Genomic DNA, 19,870 nt, shown 5'->3' with positions numbered 1-19,870 from the left:
GTTCCAGAACCATTTGCAGGATCGTCGAGGGGCGGCGCCGTCCAACGGTGCTGTCAAGTGATGAATAAATGGCATCACAGAGGCGGTGGTGGAGGGAATCGAGAGAAGGAGTGGTGTGGGAATCGGATATTTCGATCAGGTCTTGTTGTAATGAATGTATGTTGATGGTAAATGATTGGAGGAGGCGATCGCAATGATGGGGGTCGGCAAGTTTGTTGAGATTCCATAATTGGCGTGGATGATGAGTGGTGGAGGAAGGAGGTGGTATGTTGGGAACGAAAGTGAGGTGGGAAAGCTTATGATCGGAACCCAGGGATATGTCTTGATCGATGTGCATGGAAGGTGTAAGGAGCGGCTGAGTACTTAGGAACCAGTCAATAATACTGGAACCATTACCACGGAGGTAGGTGTATTGGGCATAGGCCAGCAAAGCATTCCATAGGGTGAGGCCATGTTCGTGGATCCATTCTAAAAATATTGTACCGCGAGGGCTAACATAGTGGTCACCAACAAAGGAACCGATACGCGCATTGAAATCACCGCACAGTATGGTATTTGTGGTGCCGGGTGCAGAGTAAGGTAAGGCATTAAGGGTGGCAAGGGCGTCGGAATCGGAGAGGGATGGGGGAAGGTACAAGCAGTGAATTAGATGTTTGGCAGTAATACATGAGAGGACATATGGTGATGTGGTTGGAAGGACTGTGATGGGGTAAGGAAAGGAAGGATTTACAAGGAGTGAAATACCCATGCTACCGACGTAAGCGTTGGGGAGGCGTTGGCCATAGTTATGGTATTGGGACCAGTGGGTGGGAAATGAGTGTGGGGAGAGAAGCCAGGTTTCAGTAATAAAGATTAGTGAGGAATCTGAGGTAAAGGAAAGTAGATTATCAATAAGTTGACGTTGGAGCCCGTTGGCATTCCATAAAGTGATCGTTAGAGGGTCACTCATTGATGGATATTTTCGGGGGTGGAGGTGCTGGTGGAGTCTGAGCTGGCGATTTGCATCGGTTCGTCATGATCATCATTCATTGTGAAAGGATTGGCAGGGGTGGTGGTGGGTTGGGATCGCGATTGGAGGAAAGAACGGAGCATCTCATCGTCGATCCACTTGTGGCTGTGGAAGGAACGGGCAACGGCAAATTTAACCGATTCACGAATGAACTGGAGAGCACGTTCAAGGCGCTTGAGGTGGATCTGATCAGCCTCACGTTGACGGTCCTCCGTGGATAGTTCAGCGAACTTGGGATCGCGCAGACGCGATTGATCACGGGGATTATACTCGTTGAGGGGTGAGATGTTGTGACGAGCAAACAAATTGGTCAAGGTTTCGTGGTAGTCATTGTGGATCAACAAAGCGACGACCTGGCGATCGGGGTAATGCACATCAAGAAGGCGAGAATTATCGAAACCGAGTGTACGAAGGGTTTGGCGAAGGGCCTTGGTTCGCATTCGGTATTTGCTAGGGATATACACATAGCGGAAACCATGGTTTTCACTAGGTGAAGTAAAGGCGCGGGCGAGAGTAGCCATACGTTTGGGGGAGACCTTGGATTTTGTGGTGCGCTTAACGCGCTGGGCCCAAGTTTCCACAATGGTGGAGGGAGCGGTGGTGGTGATGGACGGGAAATCGTCATGGGCATACTTGGATGCCATGGCACCAGACGAGGTAGAAGACGGGTGCTGAGTTTCCAGCTGGGCAATTTTGGCCTCAGCATCGGCCAATGATTTTTTCAACCGTTGGTTTTCCACGATCAGTTCGTCGTACTGATCCATGCGGCCGCGGAGTTGGTTGAGTTCAGCCATGATGGCGGTCATGAACTCAGGGAGTGCTTCGTGGTGTTCGAAGTGGAGAGCAGAGGATGGCTTGGTGGTCGCGGTTGCACTAGCGGCAGCAGGTGTAACCGTGGTGGTGGGAATGGAGGGAATTTCCTGTTGGGCATCGCCCATTTGGGAGTCCATGGTTTGGGAGGCAGAGGCAGCTCGACCGAGATGTTGTTCGATCAAAAATTGCATATCTATATGACCAAAGCGGTGGCCACAACGGCAAAGGAAAATGGGCATGGCGGGATTAGTTTTGGTATGGCCATTTTTGTTGATGTGGCCAAGATCCAGGCATTTCGGGCATTTGAGGGCAGTGTGGCGCAAGGCCTCAAAATCGGAGTTCAGTTTTTTCAGGGCAGTGGGCGAAAAATTTTTAAGAGGTTTTGCCCCCCCAGCTAGTTCTTGGGTTTTTTCTATTTTTTTGGTGGTTTTAATCGCACCCATTGGAAGTTCGCGTTCGGCGGATGCAGTAACGGTTTCAGGAAGTGTGGTTCGGGTACGTTTCTGTATCGGTAGGCGGGAGATGCGTAGCGGGAGCAGAGATGAGCGGCGCCGTTTGCTTAAAGAATATTGTTTCAGCTGGCGGCCAGATGTCGGAATCGCGGGGCAAAAGTTCACTATTTCGCTTGGCGGTTCTAATGGATCTTGCTTAGCAGGTGCTGGGCAATGCGTGGAAGGTAAATTTGGGGAAGGTTGTGTTGCTGTATCTTCCTCTCTAGTTGTCAAGGTAATTACTAAATCCGGTTAAACGTTTATCCGCGAGAAAAGTGATGGATAACGGAATAACCGGTGACTTCTTGGTGTAGATGAAAGTTTTATTAAAGCGAGGCGAAGCCGAGCACAGACTTCTGGAGTGAAGCAACGTTGCTCTCGCCAGATCGAGGGGGGAGATAGGTCATGAAAAAACCTACTGTACTAGACAGCAGGAAAAAACGAAAAAGGAAACAAATGCATGAAAAATAAAAAATAAAAAATAAAAATAAAAAAAATCTAAACGGAGCTAATGTCTGATTCCGAAGAAACAGAAACAGGTGGGGGCAAAAGCCAGTTCACGAGGGAACAACCAGGAGCGGGATCACGGTAAGCAATGAAATCAGGATCGGGATGACAAGCCTGATCTACCTCAAGGAGGATTTGACAAACAATCGGCCAGGTACAGCGCCAGTAAGCAATGCGATGGGATGAGGTGGGGCGGGTTTTTGGGAGCTGGTTCAAAATACAAGAAAGTGGATCAGCATGATCAGGATCATTGCGAACGTTGAGACGACGGTGCATGTTCAAACACCAGATTAAATGGCGCCGGCTTGTGTGATCATGCTTGCACCAACAGGTAATAGGGCGGCCAGGAAGCCAACCCATTCTCCATCGGATGCAGCGACTTCGTTCATGGCGGGTCATTGGTAGGAACATGATGGGATCTATGCCTAGACGAGGACGACAGGCGCGAAAAAGGATGCTGTTACGACTATCCAGCCGATGCTGGAAAGTGTTTTGACGGAAGGTCCAGAGTGCGGATGTAAAGTCTTTTGCAGACGTGTGGGAGCGGGGTCGAGGGAGGCTAACCCAGATTTGATTCCTGTAGTAGGAAGGCCAAAGGTGCGGAGTATGTTTATGTGAGGCTTTAAAGCACTCAGAAGACTGTCGTCAGGAAGGTGGTAAGATCGGAATAAATATTTAGCTTGGAGAATGCTGTATCGTTCAGCCATTGTGGGCAAGCGGGTCAAGTGACGGAAAACCACTGTGGATGCGGTGCGATGGCCACCAAAAATCATGCGTAAGCATTGATCTTGAGCACGATCGAGCTGAATACGCTGTTTCACAGAAAGGCGAAGAAGGGCAAGGCCATATTCGAACTTGGGACGGACGAATTGTTGGTACAAGCGAGCGGAGAGCAAACGAGAGAAACCATGTGGGTTGACACCCAGGCCACGTAGGACACGCATGGTACCCAAGGCGCCGCTGCTGTTCTGGTGAATGAGGAGAGTCGGATCGATCAAGCCCTGGTTGTTGAAAGGAATACCGAGGTACTTGAAAGTGGAGGCGGTTTGGAGGGGAATATTATATAGAGTTAAAGGAATGGAGGGAGGAACCGAAGGAGAGCCATCGTATACAACGACACACTTTTCGGGATTCCAGCGATAGCCTAGTTGTTGGCTATGCCTTTCACAGGCAGCAAGAAGAGTAGGCATGATATTCCAAGTACCAATGATCGCAACATCGTCGGCATACAGGAGGCAGTTGATGCGTTGGCCGCGGATAAGGAAGTGTGGGGGAGCAGCAAAGTCATCATCATCGGGAAAAAGTGATGCTTCGGCAAGACGGAGGACACCAGGAAGGGTGTTAATGTACAAAGAATAAAGGAATGGAGAGAGTACGGAACCTTGGAGGACACCGGTTTTAGGTTGGAAACGAGAGGAATTGATGCCTGAGAGCAGGACTTCGATGGAGACGTCGTCAAATAAATTACGGAGGAGAGAAAGGAGTGGAGGTAGGGCCGTAGACTCAATTTCTTGCCATATGACGTTCCGATCAACGGTGTCATAGGCAGATTTGATATCTAGGAAAGCTATAACAGGACTTTGTCCATGGATGGTTCGGTGGATGACAGAAAGCTCGTGGAGGCATAAGGCTTGATCCATTGCACTACGTGCTGGTCGGAATCCGCCTTGAGCGATATCGAGGGGAGGGGAAATGCGTTCGAGTTCGGGCATAAGACAGTATTCAAGAATTTTTCTGAACATGGAGGTGAGGCAGATGGGTCGATAGTTTCCTGGGTCAGTAATATCGCCCTTTTTGTAGATGGGTACAGCCTGTGCGACTCGCCAGTCAGAGGGACAAGTCCCCCATTTCCAACAGAGTGCAAAAAGGCGGGAAAGGAGTGGAGAGAGTGGATCAATGAGGACTTGGAGTACCTCAGCGCGAATGTGGTCTACACCAGGTGCTTTTCGGGAGGCAAGGCGTTTGATAGCGGCGGCAACCTGGGTGGAAGTGATGGGGCAAACGAGAGAAGAGGGAACAAGGGAAAAATGAGACGGATCGCCAGAAGGAGTTGAATGGGCGAGGAGGTTACCAGCATATATTTGCTCGAGATGAGAGGCGATGCGGTTGGCGGCAGTTGTGGGGCCAGCAGGGCCTGTGAACTGAGGGGTGGTTTTACGATTGCGCCGTAATTTCCCCATCATGGCAGTGGCATCACTAAAGTTGCCAGTGGTCAGCTTGTCACAAAATTCACGCCAGGTTTGTCGCTTGCGTTGGCTGACTAAAGGCGGAACTGGGCAGAGGCTCGTTGATGGTCGATCCATCGGGACATTTTGCTAACGCCTTCGGCGCGGCGCCATTTCTGGTAACAGGATTCACGATAATCGAATGCGTCTTGAAGTTGTGAGTTCCAAAACCATTTACAAAATCGTCGAGGAGGGGTGCGGCGGCCAACGGTGGTGTCTAAGGAAGCATAAATTGCATCACAGAGACGTTGGTGGAGGCGATCAAGAGAAGGAGCGGTGGGAGAATCGTAGAGTTCGATCAGGTCATGGTGTAGGGAATGTATGTTGGATGTAAAGGAGTGGATGAGGCGGTCGCGGTAAGTGGGATCAGCGAGTTTGCTGAGGTTCCATAATTGACGTGGATGTGGGATGGCAGAGGAAGGAGGAGGTGCTGATGGGATAAAGGTAAGGTGGGAGAGTTTGTGATCGGAGCCCAAGGAAATATCGTGGTCAATATGCATAGAAGGTGTAAGGAGTGTGTGGGTGCTGAGAAACCAGTCAATGATGCTAGATCCGTTACCGCGGAGGTAGGTGGGCTGAGCGTAAGCCAGTGAGGCATTCCATAGGGTAAGACCATGTTCATGTATCCATTCCAAAAATAATGTGCCGCGGGAATTAACGTTATGGTCACCAACAAAGGGACCGATACGAGCATTGAAGTCGCCGCACAGTATGGTATTTGAGGTGCCAGGTGCGGAGAAAGGGAGGTTGTTAAGGATAGTGAGAGCGTCGGCAGAAGAGAGAGAGGGAGGAAGGTACAAACAATGTACGAGATGGTCAGCGGTAATACAGGAAAGGACATAGGGTGATGTGATCGGAAGGATTGTGATGGGATAAGGAAAGGAAGGATTGATAAGGAGCGAGATACCCAGATTACCAACGTAGGCATTGGGAAGGCGTTGGCCATAATTATGGTGTTGGGTCCAGTGGGTGGGAAATGAGTGTGGTGAGAGAAGCCAAGTTTCGGTAATAAAGATGAGTGAGGAATCTGAAGTAAAGGAGAGAAGGTTATCAATGAGGTGTCGTTGGAGCCCATTGGCATTCCATAGAGTAATCGTTAAAGGGTCACTCATTGATCAGATTTTTCGTGTTGGGAGGTGCTGGTGGAATTATTGCCAGAGAGAATCATCTTGTCATCATCATCATCCGTGGTGCGGAAAGGAATGGTGGAGGTGGCAGCATTGGATTCTGTCTGGGTACGGGATTGTAAAAAGGAACGGAGCATATCATCATCAATCCACTTTTGGCTGTGGAAGGAGCGGGCGACAGCAAATTTCACAGGTTCACGAATGAACTTGAGAGCGCGTTCAAGCCGTTGGCGGTGGATCTGATCGGCTTCACGCTGACGGTCTTCCAAGGATAAAGTATTGAACTTGGGATCACGCAGACGCGATTGATCACGGGGATTGAAGTCTTTGATTGGGGTGATGTTGTGATGGGCAAAGGAAGCAAGCAGCGTATCGTGGTAGTCGTTGTGAATCAACAGAGCAACGACCTGACGGTCTGGATAGTGGATATCAAGGATTCGAGAATTGTCGAAACCAAGCGTACGTAAGGTCTGTCTAAGGGCCTTGGTCTTCATACGGAATTTGCTGGGGATGTACACATACTGAAATCCGTGAGTTTCACTAGTGGGGGCAAAAGCTCGGGCGAGTGTGGCCATGCGCTTAGGGGACACTTTGGGTTTTTTTGCGTGTTGCGCACGCTTAGCCCATGTGTCATCAGTCGTGGGGGCGGCAGGGGTGGGCGGCGGAATGGTGTCATGGGCATATTTCGATGCCATGGCACCAGACAGAGCAGGGAAAGAGGTCTGAGCTTCAAGTTGGGCGATTTTGGCTTCCGCAGCAGCCAATGACTTTTTCAATCTCTGATTTTCAGCAATTAGTGCATCATACTGGTCCATGCGGGTGCGCATTTGATTAAGTTCAGCCATGATAGTGGTCATAAATTCAGGCAAGGCTTCATGGTGTTCAAAACGCAGAGCAGACAGCGGCTGGAAAATCGAAGTTTCACTGGGAGCAGAAGGTGGTACAGAAGCCTGTTCAGCTTCGGTCATTTTGGAATCCTTGGGGAGCAAGGCGGAGACAGAGGCAGCACGACCATTGTGTTGGTCGATGAGAAATCGCATGTCGATATGGCCGAAGCGATATCCACAGCGGCAAAGGAAGATGGGCATGGGTGGCTCCGTTTTGGTATGGCCATTCTTGTTGATATGGCCAAGATCCAGGCATTTCGGGCACTTGAGAGCAGTGTGGCGCAAGGTCTCGAAATCGGAGTGGAGTTTTTTCAGGGCATTGGGTGAGAAAATTTTAAGAGATTTGGTCACTCCAGCCGGGTCTTGGGCTTTTTCTATTTTTTTGTTGCTTTTTATCGCACCCATCTGAGGTTGGCGTTCGGTGGATGAAGTAAGGAGTTCAGGAAAAGTAGTACGGGTACGTTTGTGAATTGGTAAGCGTGAAATGCGGAGCGGGAGCAGAGATGACCTGCGTCGTTTGTTCAAAGAATAATTTTTAAGCAGGTGGTCAGATGTTGGAATCGCGGGACGGAAATGCACGATTTCGCTCGTCGGTTCTAATGGAACTTGCTTAGCTGGTGCTGGGCAATGCTTGGGAGGTAAGTTTTTGGGAGGTTCGGTTGTTGTGTCTTTCTCTATTGTCGTCAAGGTAATTACTATATCCGGTAAAACTATTATCCGTGAAAAAAGTGATGAATAGTGGAATAACCAGTGACTTCTTGGTGTAGATTAAAGTTTTATTAAAGAAGGATAAAAGGCGGCTATGAACACTTGTCCGCATGGGGACTATTGCTCTCGCCAGATCGAAGGGAGGGAGGGTCATGAAAAACCTGCAAAGCAGGAAAAAGGTATAGGGGAAGGGTAGCCTGAGTTACTTTCAGTCGGAGCTACTCAATGATTCTGAAGAATGCAATGAGGGTGGTGGTGGTGGGGAGAGCCAGTTCAAGAGAGGACGGCCAGGATCAGGGTCGCGGAAAAGAAGGAATTCAGGATCAGGGTGGCAAGCTTGGTCTACCTCAAGAAGGATGCAACAGACCACAGGCCAGGTATGTTTCCAGTATGTGATGCGTGAAGGGGAGGTGGGAGGCGATTTAGGTAGACGGTTCAGAATGAAAGATAAAGGATCAGGATGGTCAGTATCGAGGGGAACTCGAAGACGGTGGTGCATGTTCAGGCACCAAATTAAATGGCGTCTACTGGTATGATCGTGTTGACACCAACATGGGTGAGGACGACCGGGGAGCCAACCCATACGCCATCGGATACAGCGGCTGCGTTCCTTGTTAGTCATGGGCAGAAACATGATCGGATCAATGCCGAGGGTGGGGCGGCACGCGCGGAGGAGAGTGCTGTTACGGGAGTTAAGGCGAAGTTCAAATTCTTCTTTGTGGAATGCTTGTATGGCCGCCTTGAGATCTTGGGAGGTAGCTTCAGCACGCGGTCGTGAGAGATTAATCCAGATCCGGTTTTTATGAAACATGATCCAATGATGGTGGGAGCGGCGTATGTGTGGTTGAAGGGTACGCAGTAGACAATCATCTGGTAAATGGTGGGAGCGATGAAGATATTTCGCCTGGAGAATGATTTGGCGTTGGGTCATGGTTGGGAGCCGGGTCAAATGACGAAATACAACAGTTGAGGCAGTACGGTGGCCACCAAAGATCAGCCGTAAACATTGGTCTTGAGCACGGTCAAGTTGTACACGCTGTTTCATGGAGGGGCGGAGGAGGCCAAGGCCATACTCAAATTTAGGACGTACAAATTGTTGGTAAATGCGGGCAGAAAGCAGACGGGGAAAGCCAGTAGGGCTAACGCCTAGGCTATGTAACGTACGCATGGTGGCAAGGGCGCCCCGACTGTTCTGGTGAAGAAGGCGATCAGCATCAATCATACCTTTGTTGTTGAATGGGATTCCAAGATAAGGAAAGCAGTCAGCGCCTGGGAGTGGGGTACCATACAAGGTCAAACGGTGGGAGGGGCTAGATATAGGTGAGCCATCGTAGATGAGAACACATTTGTCAGGGTTCCAGCGGTAGCCTAGTTGACGGCTGTGTCGTTCACATGCAGCGAGAAGAGTAGGCATGGTATCCCAGGTACCGATAATGGCAACATCGTCTGCGTATAGGAGGCAGTTGATGCGTTGGTGGTTGATCAGGAAGTCCGTGGGCATGGCAAAATCGTCATCGTCATTGAGAAACGCTTCTTCGGCTAGTCGTAGGACTCCCGGTAAGGTGTTGATATAGAGGGAATAAAGAAATGGGGAAAGGACTGAGCCTTGAAGGACTCCAGTGGTTGGGTGGAAGCGGGTGGAAGTAGCACCGGAAAGGATGACTTCAATGAAAACATGGTCAAATAGGTTCTGGATGAGGATAAGGAGAGGGAGGGGAGCGGTGGACTCAAGCTCTTGCCATATGACTGTCCGGTCTACTGTGTCATAAGCGGATTTAATATCCAGAAATGCGATTACTGGTGGTTGACCATGGATGGTTCGATGCATGGCACTAAGCTCATGGAGACATAGTGCCTGGTCCATGGCACTGCGGGCATGGCGAAATCCTCCTTGAGCTATATCGAGGGGGGGTGTAGCAGCTTCCAGATGTGGGGCAAGACAGTATTCTAGGACTTTGCGGAACATGGATGTCAAACAAATTGGGCGGTAGTTACCAGGATCGGTGGGGTCGCCTTTTTTGTAAATAGGAACAGCCTGGGCAATGCGCCAGCATGAGGGACTATTTCCCCATTTCCAGCATAGAGCAAAGATGAGAGTGAGCACTGGGGTCAATGGTTCAGCAACGGCGTGCAGCATTTCAGCGCGCACATGATCAATCCCAGGGGCTTTGCGCGGTGCGACACGTTTGATGGCTGCTATGACTTGTGCTTCAGTAATGGGGCAAGATTCCGTAAAAGGAACAGAGGATGGTGGGGCATTGGTAGGCGGTGAGGAAGGTAGGAGAGTACCATCATACACTTGTTGCAGGTGAGCGGCAATGCGGTCAGCAGCAGCAGAGGGTCCAGTAGGATCAGTAAACTGAACAGTAGTTTTTCGATTACGTCGTAGCTTTCCCAGGGTTGCTGCAGCAACCGAGAGATCGCCTTGGCCCATCTTGTCACAGAACTCACGCCAGGTTTGGCGTTTACGTTGGTTGGTCAGGCGGCGGAATTTTGCAGCAGCTTCTTGATGGGTAATCCAACGGGCTATTTTACTAGTGCCAGAAGCCCTACGCCAGAGCTTATAGCATTTTTCGCGGTGATCAAAGGCTGTCTGTAATTGTGGAGTCCAGAACCAACGGCAAGAGCGGCGTGGAGGAGACCGGCGGCCAACTGCATGGTCGAAAGCATCGTATATAGTATTTGACAGACGTGTGTGAAGGGATTCGAAACAGGGTGGGATGTTGGATGTGAGGAGTTTAGGAAGGTCATCGGCAAGTGGTTGGAGTAAGGAGCGGAATTTGTCGTTGAGATTTTCCAATGTGTTAGGGTCTGTCAGCTTACTGAGATGCCACAGTTGTCTTGGGTGTGTACTTCCGGGAGCAGGTGTAGGATGGGAGGTGATGAAAGTAAGATGGATGAGTTTGTGATCAGAGCCAAGGGAATTTTCTGAGTCAATGCGCATGGAAGGTGAAATGAGGGGGAGGGGACTTAGGAACCAGTCAATAATACTGGAGCCATTGCCTCTAATGTATGTGGGCGACGCATAGGCCAAAGAGGCATTCCAGAGGGTGAGACCATTTTCATGTATCCATTCTAGAAATAAGGTACCCCGTCTGGTAGTTTCGTGGTCGCCAACAAAGGAGCCAATACGAGCGTTGAGATCGCCACAGATAATGGTATTGCTGGTGTTGGGTGTAGAGAGCGGGAGATCGGAGATAATGGTGTATGCCTCTATGGCAGAGAGAGATGGTGGAAGGTAGAGACAATGGAGAAGAAGGTCGGCAGTAGTACATGACAAGACATAGGGTGAGTTGGGTGGCAGGACGGTGACTGGGTATGGATATGCAGGATTTATGAGAAGCGAGATGCCCATACTACCAGCATATGCGTTTGGTAATTGTTTTCCATAGTTGTGGTGTTGGGGCCAATGGGTCGGAAAAGAGTGTGGGGGGAGGAGCCAGGTTTCAGTAATAAAAAGTAGGGAGGATTCGGCAGTGAAAGAGAGTATTGTATCAATGAGATGGCGTTGTAAGCCATTGGCATTCCATAATGTCAGTGTAATCGTGTTATTCATTGGGAAGGGAGGTTGGTGGGGGTAGTGCTGGTGGGAGGGGTGCTGCCGGTAACCATGTCGGTATCTTCAACATCGTTGTCATCATCATCGGTGACGAAGGGGTTGGTGGGCTGAGAGGGTTGTGTATCAGGTTGAGGTGAGGTAAGAACTGACCGGAGCGTGTCTTCATCAATCCATTGTTGTTGGTAAAAGGAACGAGCAACTGCGTATTTGACCGGTGGTCGGATAAAACGTAGGGCTCGTTCAAGGCGTTGTGCATGGATCTCATTAGCCTTGGTTTGACGTTCATTTGCCGGCAAGTCTGCAAATTTGGGATCGCGGAGATGAGCAGGGTTACGAGGATTAAAATCAGAGATCAAAGTAATTTTGTGACGTTCAAGGTTTTGGAGAAAAGCAGGATGGTAATCATTGTGGAGCAAAAGTGCAACTACCTGACGGTCAGGATAGTGTACATCGAGGATGCGTGAATTGTCGAAGCCCAGAATGCGAAGACGTTGGCGGAGCTCTTTTGTTTTCATACGGAATTTGCTTGGGATATAGACGTACTGGAAGCCACTATTTCCACTGGTATCGAAAGCGCGAGCGGTAGTGGCCATCCGTTTAGCAGAAGGCTGTTGCTTCTTGGGGCGATGTTTGCTGGCTCGGGCAGCCCATGTATCCTGAGTTGGGGGGGGTGCAATAGGTGTGTCTGGGGCATACTTGGAGGCCATGGTACCAGTGGGTGCAGCAGGAGATGAAACAAATTCAAGCTGAGCAATGCGAGCTTCAGCAGCAGTCAGAGAGTCTTGGAGCTGCTGGTTGAAATTTTTTAATCGCTGGTTTTCAGCGATCAACTCATCGTATTTATCCATACGACTACGGAGGGTGTTGAGCTCATGGAGGACAGTTTTCATAAAATCCGGGAGCGCATCGTGATGTTCAAAACGAAGCGCAGGTTGCTGGGGTTCTCCTGAGGTAGCCGGTGGTTCAATAGTCGGAGTGCTAGGGGTAGTTGGAGCAGGGATGTCAGCTTCTGAATCATCGGTCATCAGCATGTCAGTTTTTTCTAGGGTAGATATATTTCGTGCGCGGTATTGTGCGATTAAAAATTGCATCGTAAGATGCGTAAACCGTTCTCCGCAGCGGCAAAGAAAAAGAGGCATGGGAGGATCGCTCTTATTATGGCCGTTTTTACGAATATGGCCTAGAGTGTGGCATTTGGGACATTTGAGATCTGTGTTGCGCATGTTCTCAAAGTCGGAGTTCAATTGTTCCAGGGCTTCAGGAGAAATCTTTTTTTGAGGTTTCGATGCCCCCGTTGGGTCTTGGGCTTTTTTTTCAATTTTTTTGATGGTTTTGACCGCACCCATAGTGTGTTCACGCTTGGTAGTGAAGCTAATAAGTTCAGGAAGGGTGACGCGGGTACGTTTTTTCGTGGGGATACGGGAAATGCGAGATGGGAGTAACGATGACCGCCGCCGTTTGTTTAAAGAATATTTTTTAGGCTGATGGCCGGATGTCGGAATGGCGGGGCAGAAATGCACTATTTCGCTCTGCGGTTCTAATAGATCTTGCGCAGCTGGTGGTGGGCAGTGCGTTGGAGGTAGGATATCGGGAGGTTCGGTTGTTGTGTCTTTCTCTGTAGTTGTCAAGGTAATTACTAAATCCGGTTAAACGTTTATCCGCGAGAAAAGTGATGAATAACGGAATAACCAGTGACTTCTTGGTGTAGTCGGTTATCACGTCTGTCTAACACACAGACGGTCGCCAGTTCGAATCTGGCAGAAGTCATATTTTTTAATTTTTTTTTCTGGAGTCTGAAATTAAGTGGCCAATCAAAAGGTTCCTTCTTTTTTTTTACCAAAAAAAAAAAAAAAAAAAAAAAAGAGGACGACGAACTGAAAGTTAGAGGAAAAGATACGAAGAAAGTTAATAAATTGAATTCGGTGCTTTTAATTTGTGAAAATATGCATATAGTGTTACAAGCTGTTACTGCATTTGGGACGCTTATCGAAGATCAAGCTAGAATAGAGTAAAAGAAAAGCAGTCAGCCTTCTCTCATAAAGAGAAAAAATGTATTACCCGGATAATCTTTGTAAACTAGGCATCCATCACTGTTCATGATTCCCCAGTCGTGTTAACAGCTGAATAATATTGATCCTTTCATATTTTTACACCGGAGATACGCTTTTCAAAATAGGCAAGTACGGAGTTGCGCTCTAGAACGTTGTTATTTTATTTAAAGGGCGTTTCTCAGCTGCATCACCGATGTTTGTGCATGACAATAACCTAATATCTAGTACTCGAGACTAGTATTCCGCATGTGCATTCAAACTTGCAGCGCGAAATTGTGCATTACAAAAAGGAACCGTGCTCTCGGTAAACAAAATGAACCAGTGGGAAAGCGAGATGGAGTCAGAAGAATTGTTTATGATACCAGAAAAAAAAAGTTATCGCCGAATATGTTCCAGACTTTGTAACTCTGTCACGGCGAAAGTGGGAGTGTTCGCGCAAAGATGCAGATATTCGAAATAAATTTACTTGACTGAGGATCTAGGTCATAGTTTTCGGTCGATAGTTATACAAACATGCATGAAAGATTGCAAATAAACGCGTAACTTACTCTGCTGCTCTCTCTTTTTGCAAAACAGGTCCCTGCATGGGTGAGTCTCAATAAGTACTCCAAATGGAATTGCCAGTGACGATGCACTGAAAATCATTCAAACAACGCTCCATAACAGTAAGGAACTTGATTCGCGACTTGAGCTAAACCTCAAACAATAACAAAATATGGTTGGTCTGGTATGTTGTCGGTAGAGTTCAATCGTGTGAGAAACAAGACGGATATCGACTTGCCACTTTATGCACGGTAACATATTCGTCGACATTCCTCCCCTGATCTGTCAGCTCCGGAATTAATCCGATGAATGATGTATTAATGTGCCAATTGGTCGAAATTTTTGTCCAGAGATGACGAAAAACGCGGCGTTTGTGTCATCGGCAGCGGCTGAATCAATACGCGGAAACGACTTACTAATACGAATGCGAAGGATTAAGCGTATATCTTTCAGGAAACGTTTTCTTGATAATGTTCGATGATAGCAGCGTACTTTTCAATTCATCAATCGTTGCCATCATATCCATTGCGTCAAAGCCTGAGGGTGGGTGTCCTCGCCTCCATTTACCGTTTTAATTTCCTTTATTGGGACATTTAATCGTTTCTGGCAACTTCCCCATCTGAAACAAATGATACAGAAAAAATAGCTGCGGAGTTTACATTGGTTACCAGGGAGATTGGAAATTTGGGGACATGGTCATGAATGCCAGGGGCAGCTGGAAAAAGAAAAAGACAATGTTGTGGCCGAATTAAACGTGCTCGAGTAGGTTATACTATATATAACCTTAATGAAGTAGTATGGGGGTTGTCCAGATTCTATCCATGGAATAAAAATTTTGTGAAAAGTAACAGACCGTGTGTTATCCTTTTACAGCAACACACACGCGGTTTCAGACCGTCCAATAAGACGTTTCTATTCGCTTCAGTTCACCCGTGTGATCGCACAGTAAAAGTTTGGGGATGATAAAAAATCGTCTTCAAATAAAAAAAGGTGGAGTCATCGTTAAAGAATAAACATCGTGCAATAAAAGCAACGTTTTGTGGCAAAGCCAGTGTACAAAAAAATATAAGGGCTCCATGTCCCATGTGTAAATTGAGATAATAGGATCGTACTCAGCGCGAGACCTGTCTTCCGTTCATCCGCCGTAACCGCATTGCGGATAAAACTCACACAACAATGATATGATTACGGAGTGTAGGCGTTATTCCATTTACAATTCCGGAACCAATTATAAAAAGAGCGAGCCACGTTGATTCAGCACCCTAACTTTTTACTTCAATTGCTTTAATACTCAATTCCCAATGGCCGCCGCAACTGCACCTGCACCTGCTCCTACCGATCTTTACGGCAAGGTTCCCGCTCTACAACCCTCAACCTTTGATACCGCGCAGTCGCCTGCTTCCAGCAATTCTTCGGTCACCGATAAAGATAGCACAGGAAAGAAAAAGAAAGGCATTCGTCAGGTAACGATTTCAGAAACTACCTTTTTGATAAACGAGTTGTCTGATTGCGATGTGTGTAGGCTGTCGGTATTATCGTTATTGATCCTGCGACTAAGAAGGTGTTGATGCTTTCCAGCCGTAAGCAGGAGGGTGCCCTTCGCTTACCACGAGGCCAATGCAATCGAGATACGCAAGAACAACCTGAAGCTGCAGCTTTGCGTGTGCTTCATGAAGAAGCTGGTGTCTCCACCAACGGCTTAAACTGTCGTGTAGGCACTTACACCGAAGCGAATAAGAAGGGTAACATCATTGCTCACCATTGGATGTATGAAGTGCATGCTTCCACCCTTATGGATACGTGGCCGGCGTCAGATCGCCAACGATTCTGGGTAAGTAATAAAATTGGTGGGGATGATAGTAGCGAAAATGTGTCTGACATGCATTTGATCCAGGTCTCGTACAAAGACGCTCTGCTAGCGACGGCTGACCGACGCATGGCCCATTTGGCCTTGACCAATTGCTCTCTTGCTCATAACTAAGTCCTAGTATTCGCTGTTCCCTTTATGCAATCCTTCTTCTCCTATTTCCGATGATTATCCTTGTCCATAACTTTACTGACCGATATTATAAACTGTTCTCATATTTTGACCTCCAAGATGTTTTCAAAGCCAATTTTCCGAAAGTTTATTGTCCTTTGTGTAACTGAAAAGAATTGTGGCATATTTATTTGTCACTCAGACAATGTTTATTTTTAAACAAGCCGTATGGATGCTATACATAGCATCATGAACGAGCAGGGCTGGCTGCTAGCTTTGGTGCAATGGAACTTTTTCGTACTGCATCTTGCATAAAGGGCTTTGGTGCAAGCACAGTGATGGCTTCATCAAAAGTAAACTACAAGAGGTCATGACAGTCATTATCAAATCGCAACTGATACATGCAATTTACTACGGCGTGCATCATACCCATCTTCGTTCACGTTTTTTCTTCTCAGGCCATTTTTTCATGATTTCATCCACAAGCAGTTCATATATCCAAAATTGTGATTTCGCTTGACCCTTTTTGTTGCTGTCATAAAAGCACCCTAAAAACCCGGAAATGACTCCGCGCACTCCGGCTGTTCCATGCTCTAGTTAGCGCTGACAGCTAATATGGACGTCAACTTTTTAACGATATACCTTCTTCCCATGTTTCCCGTAAAGCCGCCTCTACTTGGGTTTCATCGTTCTCCCAGCCCCCTTTCGGCTAGAGTAAATTATTAGTCATAAAGAATTCAACCAAATTGAACAATTCCAACTTACAATGACCCAGACTCCTTCATGTTTACTACTTGAGATGAGAAGTATTCGTTTAGTGCGGGGATCAATGGGTAAGCATCCCGCCACCTGCAATGAAAAATGATTTGAAGTTATTGCTACTTTCTCAACAACTAGAATGGCAAAGTATTGAGTATACCTGTCGAACATCATTGTCATCATATATTTGATTAGCACGCCCAATTCGTGCTTCCTCTGAATAATGCATCAAGAGTTTTATCAAATGAAGGAAAAGAGTAAATTAATGGGTTGTAGGGAGCGCTGCCTAGGATTGCATTGCGGATTTTGAAATCCCATGTTCACCCTTATCAAATGGTTCTGTTTCAATGAATGCAGGCAGTCTGAGTCTTTTAGAAATAAAGTGTCATCTACGTTGTGGTGTCTCCGATTATGCCACGATGTTGGATATTTTACATCGATAATCTATGGTTGGAAGTTGTGCAACAAGTGTACAGAGCTCTTAAAAGGTAAAATTGTGATGAACGACGCTTTGAGATCGATATGGATTTTTACTGTAATATTGAATTCAAATTGTACACAAATGCAGAAAGAAAGAAAATATGCCTGTTCGCTAGGTTGGATCGTAGTTTCTTACGGTAATCCTTTTGTTTGTCTTACTAGTGGATTATGAATAGAAACCAAGGCATGAATTATCATGTGAGGCAAATTTTGGGAAATAAATAATCCACTTACCCCGAGGGCATCTAGGTGTGGGAACAGCGATAACTGATCCGGATGATATCATGAATGTTTTGGAATCTTGCTACTCGAGGCTTCCGCTTCGGCTCGCTTCCTTTTGAAAAGTGTCGGTCTTTCGTTATTCTCTCGGTGGCCAAACAGAATCTTGCGGAAATTAAGGACTGCAGCCAAGTCTCGATTCCATAATTTATAGCCATGATCATGTTTACATTTTTGATTTGTACATCTAAGGATAAGCGTGAACAAGCACATTCAATATCCCACTTTCATTCATCGGTTACTTAACAGACCATGGCGTCATACTTCTGGCTACTTCGTTCGTCGGTATGACCTGGGATTGGGTACCTTCTTGATTTTTTCCAACGGATCGCCGCAGTCAGGACAGCACGAGGACGTTCAAATTCATCGAGCAAGTACACCTCAAAACCTTGTTTTTTGAGCATCCGTCGCATGCCTACGCCTCTGATCGGCTCATGGAACTTGACATTTGATGCCGACCAATTTCCCATGTGAACCTGATCCCACCCAAAGCACAAATTTATGGTTCTCGCCAATCGAGAATCTGCTCGGCATTAATTGAAATAGGCTGAGAGTCGTAGTTTTCGGATAGAGGGCATCCCAATAGATTTGATGTTGTGTTCGCTTAAAAATTCGATAGTACCCGAGATACGCTTGCGGTTTTCCGTCGATTGTGACAATACGTCTCGAGGTCATTGACTGAAATGGATGCTGTGATAATTTTTCCTGCGCAGTCGTGACATTTGGCAATTGGCTAAGTAATTTTCTCTGATCCTTCTGTACTTTTTCGTCTTCTGGCAGGAGGTGTAAAGATAGAGGATCCTTGCGTTTGGTTCAGAGTACGCGTGCATGCAGAAAAGCAAATCTCTTCGTCCTGGGTCGACCAACACACAGCGGCCCTCCAGGCATCTTTGCTCAATTGGAGCAAGCGAGTCAACGTACGGTACATCTTCGTCTAGAACCTTCGCCTTTTTTTGCCGGCCTGCTTTGCGACTTGGAAAATTTTGTTTGATGACACTCACCCCTACGCCATCAGTCTGCAGAGTCCCATAAAATAACAAACCTTTGCTCTTCGTTTGCTTGAAAGGTCTGCTGTCAAGATCCACGACTCGGCTCCACAGATCGAGGTTGCTGGACTTTGCGAAGCTTCGCTGGCTCATCTGGAGAATGTGTGTGCAAAGGAGCATCGCATCGATTTGCATGTACCGCGGCGACCAGGCAGTACGAATCGGAAAGCAAGTGAAGGAGCGCCAACCTCGTTGAGAAAATAAGCAAGATATCGATAAGATGCAAGAAACTGGTTTTTGGGGGAAGCTTTAACATCGTAATAAATACTATCTTTCGCGAATTGATATGTCGATGCGTAGGAACTGAAAAATGGTTGCAAGAAATCATGGTGTGCCTGAAGTGGAGAATCAATGCGCGAAATTTTTCCTGCGATATCAAGCTTGAACTTCCTTGCGGGCTCGTAGATTTCTGTTGTGAGTCTTGCTGATGTTTCACGTTGAGATAAGCTCTCGTTTTGCAATAGTGCTTTAAGGTTGTTTCGCCGGTTTTTTATGTAAAGAAGCAGATAAATTTATCGCCGCAAATGCTGTCCAAATCGTTCTTTGATATTATTAATGTAAGCGGTATATATCTGCTTTGCTTGATATAGGGCAATTTGCTGGGCGTTTGGTAGATCTGGTGGCGCGAACGATGCGTGGCGGCAAAACGATTCGACATACGGATTGATCAGATCGCGATAGGTTCTGGTCGCCGCTCTGACGGTGCTGCTTCTCGTGCGTCTGTTTGTGACCGAGAGGAAGACTTCAACGAAAAAGCCTTCTTGGACGTAAGCGTGAAGCTCGAACCCATCGTTTTTTGACAACTCTGACAGGAAAGTGTATTTCGCGAATAGGAAAGTGTGTTTGGTGAGGTTATGGACGAGAGCTACGAGCTCACGCAACGGTTGGATGAACTCTTCGCGCCAGCCGATGGCCTTGATGGAGGTTTTGATAACAGAAACTTTTTTGGAAGAAATGATGAGACAGTTTTAGGAAATGAGGAGATAAAGATAAAGAGGAAGATTTACCAGAAAAAAAACCAGCGTTCTCATGCTTTATATCTATTGCGTGACTCGCAATTTTTGGACGGTCTGTGCTGCTCACGCCAATGGAGCTTCAAGCGGTAAACCTCCAGACGTTAAAGACAAACTAACATGCTGGATTTAATGCGTTCATGGGGTATTCTAGTATCTGGAAAGGACACTTGTTTGGTTCCAGACGTCGATTTTGTCTTTTAAAGGTGCTTTTGGGCTGTTATGACGGTTGGCGTTGCTGACTTCGAAATTGCCGTAATGCATAGTAAATCCTCCACCCAAGACTGATAACAAAGTCCACTTTATCAAATGCATAAAACATGTGGGCCAACTAGTACTGATAAATTTTATTTTGATGATAAATAAAGTATCATATTTGTGCTTGTGATACACAT

General features: G+C 47.1%; 8 protein-coding genes and 1 non-coding gene across 9 annotated transcripts; 3 read left to right on the top strand and 6 right to left on the bottom strand.

Annotated features, from left to right (window-relative positions):
* Positions 1 to 911: 911 nt before the first annotated feature.
* On the bottom strand, positions 912 to 1,619 carry BYT42DRAFT_585594 (uncharacterized protein). The gene has a single exon (XM_051570003.1). The coding sequence runs from the start codon at positions 1,528 to 1,530 to the stop codon at positions 946 to 948; it is 585 nt and encodes a 194-aa protein (XP_051419306.1). The 5' UTR covers positions 1,531 to 1,619; the 3' UTR covers positions 912 to 945.
* A 229-nt stretch (positions 1,620 to 1,848) lies between these two features.
* On the top strand, positions 1,849 to 2,997 carry BYT42DRAFT_120803 (uncharacterized protein). Its single transcript, XM_051562142.1, has 3 exons — positions 1,849 to 2,548; positions 2,628 to 2,780; positions 2,851 to 2,997. The coding sequence occupies exons 1-2, from the start codon at positions 2,054 to 2,056 to the stop codon at positions 2,676 to 2,678; spliced, it is 546 nt and encodes a 181-aa protein (XP_051419305.1). The 5' UTR covers positions 1,849 to 2,053; the 3' UTR covers positions 2,679 to 2,780; positions 2,851 to 2,997.
* A 3,156-nt stretch (positions 2,998 to 6,153) lies between these two features.
* On the bottom strand, positions 6,154 to 7,464 carry BYT42DRAFT_504051 (uncharacterized protein; the record flags this gene model as incomplete). The annotated part of the gene is made up of 1 exon (XM_051564947.1): positions 6,154 to 7,464. One exon carries the CDS (start codon positions 7,462 to 7,464, stop codon positions 6,154 to 6,156), a length of 1,311 nt encoding a protein of 436 aa, XP_051419304.1.
* A 4,002-nt stretch (positions 7,465 to 11,466) lies between these two features.
* Positions 11,467 to 11,946, bottom strand: BYT42DRAFT_476111 (uncharacterized protein; the record flags this gene model as incomplete). Its single annotated transcript, XM_051563625.1, has 1 exon — positions 11,467 to 11,946. A coding segment is annotated over one exon (480 nt), but the record flags the coding sequence as incomplete, so codon positions are not given.
* A 1,073-nt stretch (positions 11,947 to 13,019) lies between these two features.
* BYT42DRAFT_t134 lies at positions 13,020 to 13,093 on the top strand. The gene has a single exon. It is a non-coding gene; the product is annotated as a tRNA-Val (tRNA).
* A 1,850-nt stretch (positions 13,094 to 14,943) lies between these two features.
* On the top strand, positions 14,944 to 16,015 carry BYT42DRAFT_539300 (uncharacterized protein). The gene is made up of 3 exons (XM_051565525.1): positions 14,944 to 15,383; positions 15,443 to 15,751; positions 15,815 to 16,015. Exons 1-3 carry the CDS (start codon positions 15,222 to 15,224, stop codon positions 15,899 to 15,901), a joined length of 558 nt encoding a protein of 185 aa, XP_051419302.1. The 5' UTR covers positions 14,944 to 15,221; the 3' UTR covers positions 15,902 to 16,015.
* Positions 16,016 to 16,024: 9 nt separating this feature from the next.
* Positions 16,025 to 17,167, bottom strand: BYT42DRAFT_585573 (NUDIX hydrolase domain-like protein). Its single transcript, XM_051570002.1, has 5 exons — positions 16,818 to 17,167; positions 16,664 to 16,747; positions 16,541 to 16,607; positions 16,328 to 16,479; positions 16,025 to 16,256 (listed from the first exon to the last, which is right to left on the bottom strand). Exons 1-5 carry the CDS (start codon positions 16,884 to 16,886, stop codon positions 16,146 to 16,148), a joined length of 483 nt encoding a protein of 160 aa, XP_051419301.1. The 5' UTR covers positions 16,887 to 17,167; the 3' UTR covers positions 16,025 to 16,145.
* A 226-nt stretch (positions 17,168 to 17,393) lies between these two features.
* On the bottom strand, positions 17,394 to 17,925 carry BYT42DRAFT_585570 (uncharacterized protein). The gene is given in 3 exon segments (XM_051570001.1): positions 17,394 to 17,603; positions 17,691 to 17,708; positions 17,723 to 17,925. The coding sequence occupies 3 exon segments, from the start codon at positions 17,818 to 17,820 to the stop codon at positions 17,420 to 17,422; spliced, it is 300 nt and encodes a 99-aa protein (XP_051419300.1). The 5' UTR covers positions 17,821 to 17,925; the 3' UTR covers positions 17,394 to 17,419.
* Positions 17,926 to 18,974: 1,049 nt separating this feature from the next.
* On the bottom strand, positions 18,975 to 19,394 carry BYT42DRAFT_503653 (uncharacterized protein; the record flags this gene model as incomplete). Its single annotated transcript, XM_051564918.1, has 1 exon — positions 18,975 to 19,394. A coding segment is annotated over one exon (420 nt), but the record flags the coding sequence as incomplete, so codon positions are not given.
* Positions 19,395 to 19,870: the final 476 nt, after the last annotated feature.

The sequence above is a fragment of the Radiomyces spectabilis genome (genome assembly GCF_025331425.1).
Source record: "Radiomyces spectabilis strain NRRL 2753 chromosome Unknown BYT42scaffold_14, whole genome shotgun sequence".
NCBI lineage: Eukaryota > Fungi > Mucoromycota > Mucoromycetes > Mucorales > Radiomycetaceae > Radiomyces > Radiomyces spectabilis.
This window is presented reverse-complemented; position numbering and strand designations above follow the sequence as displayed.

Excerpts from the sequence above, each read along its gene's own strand:
- BYT42DRAFT_585570 (XM_051570001.1), bottom strand. The coding sequence starts at position 17,820 with ATGCTCAAAAAACAAGGTTTTGAGGTGTACTTGCTCGATGAATTTGAA.
- BYT42DRAFT_585594 (XM_051570003.1), bottom strand. The coding sequence starts at position 1,530 with ATGGCTACTCTCGCCCGCGCCTTTACTTCACCTAGTGAAAACCATGGT.
- BYT42DRAFT_585573 (XM_051570002.1), bottom strand. The coding sequence starts at position 16,886 with ATGCATTATTCAGAGGAAGCACGAATTGGGCGTGCTAATCAAATATAT. Across the intron at positions 16,608-16,663 it reads ATGAAGGAGTCTGGGTCATT|CCGAAAGGGGGCTGGGAGAA; the intron begins GTAAGTTGGAAT and ends AATTTACTCTAG. Across the intron at positions 16,480-16,540 it reads ACGGGAAACATGGGAAGAAG|CCGGAGTGCGCGGAGTCATT; the intron begins GTATATCGTTAA and ends AGCATGGAACAG.
- BYT42DRAFT_539300 (XM_051565525.1), top strand. The coding sequence starts at position 15,222 with ATGGCCGCCGCAACTGCACCTGCACCTGCTCCTACCGATCTTTACGGC. Across the intron at positions 15,384-15,442 it reads AAAAGAAAGGCATTCGTCAG|GCTGTCGGTATTATCGTTAT; the intron begins GTAACGATTTCA and ends CGATGTGTGTAG. Across the intron at positions 15,752-15,814 it reads CAGATCGCCAACGATTCTGG|GTCTCGTACAAAGACGCTCT; the intron begins GTAAGTAATAAA and ends CATTTGATCCAG.
- BYT42DRAFT_120803 (XM_051562142.1), top strand. The coding sequence starts at position 2,054 with ATGGGCATGGCGGGATTAGTTTTGGTATGGCCATTTTTGTTGATGTGG. Across the intron at positions 2,549-2,627 it reads CTTCCTCTCTAGTTGTCAAG|ATGAAAGTTTTATTAAAGCG; the intron begins GTAATTACTAAA and ends TTCTTGGTGTAG.